The sequence below is a fragment of the Olea europaea genome, unplaced genomic scaffold (genome assembly GCF_002742605.1).
Source record: "Olea europaea var. sylvestris unplaced genomic scaffold, O_europaea_v1 scaffold3654, whole genome shotgun sequence".
Taxonomy (NCBI): Eukaryota; Viridiplantae; Streptophyta; class Magnoliopsida; order Lamiales; family Oleaceae; genus Olea; species Olea europaea.
In genome coordinates, this window is record NW_019255804.1 from 20,746 (window position 1) to 21,784 (window position 1,039).

Genomic DNA, 1,039 nt, shown 5'->3' on the forward strand with positions numbered 1-1,039 from the left:
GGCGAGCAGGGCCGAGCCATGAAGGAAAGGGCAAAAGGAGGTTGCTTGCTCTCAGTCTCTACCTCTTCTTTTTGACCTAACTTCAAAATCTTTTATGCTCGGCCATACCAACATGGTAATGTAAATTCCCTCCCTTTGAAGTGCATTTATCAGATCAGCTCCCCGAGTCACTAGAAAGAGGGTGAAAGGCCCACTACTTCTTCATTCATGGCCTATTTTTTGATTGATCTCCCTTTCGTATTCATTCGACCTGAGGCAAAAGAGAAGTCATACAAAGAAAGGTTCTTTCATGCAATGCATAACGGGCGGGCCTCCTATGATGGATTCCTCCAACTCAATGAATGAAGGGAGGAGTATGAGAAATTTGAATCTATATGAAGATTCAAACAAAAAGGAAAAAGGAACCATATCTTACTGAATAATCTGACTGAATGAGCAAGAGCTCTTTATGTGGTCTCACTTTACCACCATCTGAAATGCGCGAAACTTCGATTGGTGGAAGCCAGTCCATGAAGATTCTCCCTTTTCTTACGTGCAATTCCCCTCTTTCGGTAAGCATCCAGTATCTCAGCAAATGAACATTTCTCTAAGCTTATCCTGTAGTTTATACGTCGTTTGAAAGCTGCTTCAAGGATCCAACGAATAGCTAAGGTTTGTTGACGATCCCTGGCTACAATCCCAGGGACATCATAAATAGTACCTGCTATTCCTACTTTTTCCACTTCGCATATGGGCTTTATATTCTCTAGGGCGTCAACCATAAGTTTGATTACATCGCGTTCAGTTCGAGCTGGGCGATGAAAAGTTTGATAAAGAATAGCACGAACTCTTGTTTTTTTACCTTCTTTCATGCGAAAGTTGACCAACTTCTTGATCAATTGTTTTTGTTCACGATCCAAGCCCCCCATATAGTTTAGAATTTCCGAGCAATTGGAAGCCGCTTTCGATGACGAGGCCGAAAAATTTATATTACGCAATCCTTACTGTCCATCTTTATCCGCCAACTCCCCTGTTTCCATCTTTCCTTTCAGAGTTTACC

General features: G+C 42.1%; 1 protein-coding gene across 1 annotated transcript; it reads right to left on the bottom strand.

Annotated features, from left to right (window-relative positions):
• Window positions 1–6: 6 nt before the first annotated feature.
• LOC111386668 (ribosomal protein S7, mitochondrial) lies at window positions 7–1,033 on the bottom strand. The gene has a single exon (XM_023011131.1). The coding sequence runs from the start codon at window positions 906–908 to the stop codon at window positions 462–464; it is 447 nt and encodes a 148-aa protein (XP_022866899.1). The 5' UTR covers window positions 909–1,033; the 3' UTR covers window positions 7–461.
• Between the last annotated feature and the right edge of the window lie 6 nt (window positions 1,034–1,039).